At 43.6% G+C, this 1575-nt stretch overlaps 1 protein-coding gene across 1 annotated transcript; it reads right to left on the reverse strand.

The window, feature by feature from the left end:
* Positions 1-558: 558 nt before the first annotated feature.
* On the reverse strand, positions 559-1575 carry LOC121438972 (melanoma-associated antigen B4-like). The gene has a single exon (XM_041639474.1). The coding sequence runs from the start codon at positions 1573-1575 to the stop codon at positions 559-561; it is 1017 nt and encodes a 338-aa protein (XP_041495408.1).

The raw sequence follows: 1575 nt of genomic DNA on the forward strand, positions 1-1575 counted from the left end.
TAGACAATACATATATAATTGCATATCCCAGAACTCCTGCTTCTAATATCAAACATTTCCAATACACAGGGAGACAGATCTGCAACAGTAGATACTCAGTGTGTGTTTGGTTAAAGCACGAACCTTTAAAACGAAAGGTCTGCTTCTCTGCTAATTTCTCACACATATTTTATATCGAAAGAAAAGTCAGTATACATCCCTGACTTCAATGCCAGGAAAACAAGGACTAAAAGAAAATATTCACTGAAAAGCCTAACACTTCTGATGGATTTTCTTTCATATTTCAAACACCATTTTCTTAATGTAATTCCATAGTATCTTATGAACATCATCAAATCCTTAGAACATTTCAAATTGTAAACTGTATTTTAAATCAATCCAAAAATTTGAGCTCCCAACTTGGTAAATAGAAGTGAGGGAACTGGCTACAAAATTTATCTGAGTACATTTAACCCCAAGTTAAAACTTTGCTAAAAGTTTCCCAAAAGGTTATCAACAACTTATTTGCAAAAAGATGAACAGACCTTTTCAATTATAAAACAGACGCTACCTTATAACTCACTTGTGAGTAGGACGACATAACTTGGTCTTAGTACGTCCCTTGGCCTTTCCTTTAGTGCCAGACTTGGCTGCAGCTGCAGCTTGGGCTTCCTCTTCTTCTTCAATCAAATCCTGCTCAGAACGAGATAAGCAAACCCCAGGCAAGGCTTTACTGACCTTGGCTAAAAAGTCCATCACCTTTATCTCGGTTGCTTCAGCATAGGCTCTCCGGCCCCACAGGAACTCATAGAATGCAGGATCACTGTTAGGAACCTGACGGTATTCTATGTATTCTTCCTGCACTAGCTGCTCAGTGATGACCCTCCTAATATCCCCAAAGAAGACGCGTATGATCACATCATAGACTCCTAATGCATTCAGGAAATACCAGACATCCTCTTCAGCAGCACAATAGTTATTTAGGTAGATCACACTGAGGAGAGCAATCAGAATGCCCCTGGTAGGAACACCTAGCAAATTGATCCTACTTCCATCATCCTCAAAATCTAACTTGTTCACAAGCTCATATGCTTGACCATGTGGCAGGACTTCTTTCAGCTCAAGGCCAAACACCACATCCAATCGATAGGAGGCTTTCTTGAGGATCTCGGGGAAGTGTTCCTTGAACCTTTTGTTGATAACTTTGAGCATCTCTCCCCTCCTCATGGGCTGCTGCAAGTTGTATTTGTAGAGAATGTACTCCATCAGCATTCCCGTCTTCCTTGTCACAAGATCCATCTGCATGCTTCTAGTGGAGAGTAGAGCCCCGGAGGGATGCTCATTTCCATTCCCGTGGCCCTGGTCACCCTTATCAGTCCTTCCATGGCTCCCTCCCTGGCTGGCAGTGCTGCTGGGTGCTGAGCTTTCAGACTGCTGTGGGAAGTCAGCAGTAGAAGTGCTTGGCTTAGCATCTCCTGAAGCTTGATCAGAGCCAGCCGGTGACTCTGCTTTCTCTGCCTCCTTTGCTTGAGCATCCCTGAGCCCCTGGCGCCTTTTCTCTCGAGCACGGGCCTTACTCTTCTGTCCCCTTGGCAT

The sequence above is a fragment of the Microtus oregoni genome, unplaced genomic scaffold (genome assembly GCF_018167655.1).
Source record: "Microtus oregoni isolate MIOR12 unplaced genomic scaffold, Mior012 000059F_ref0000304, whole genome shotgun sequence".
In the NCBI taxonomy this organism is placed as follows: Eukaryota; Metazoa; Chordata; class Mammalia; order Rodentia; family Cricetidae; genus Microtus; species Microtus oregoni.

What these genes read in the sequence shown, in the direction of transcription:
- LOC121438972 (XM_041639474.1), bottom strand. Translation starts at nt 1,575, where the DNA reads ATGCCAAGGGGACAGAAGAGTAAGGCCCGTGCTCGAGAGAAAAGGCGC.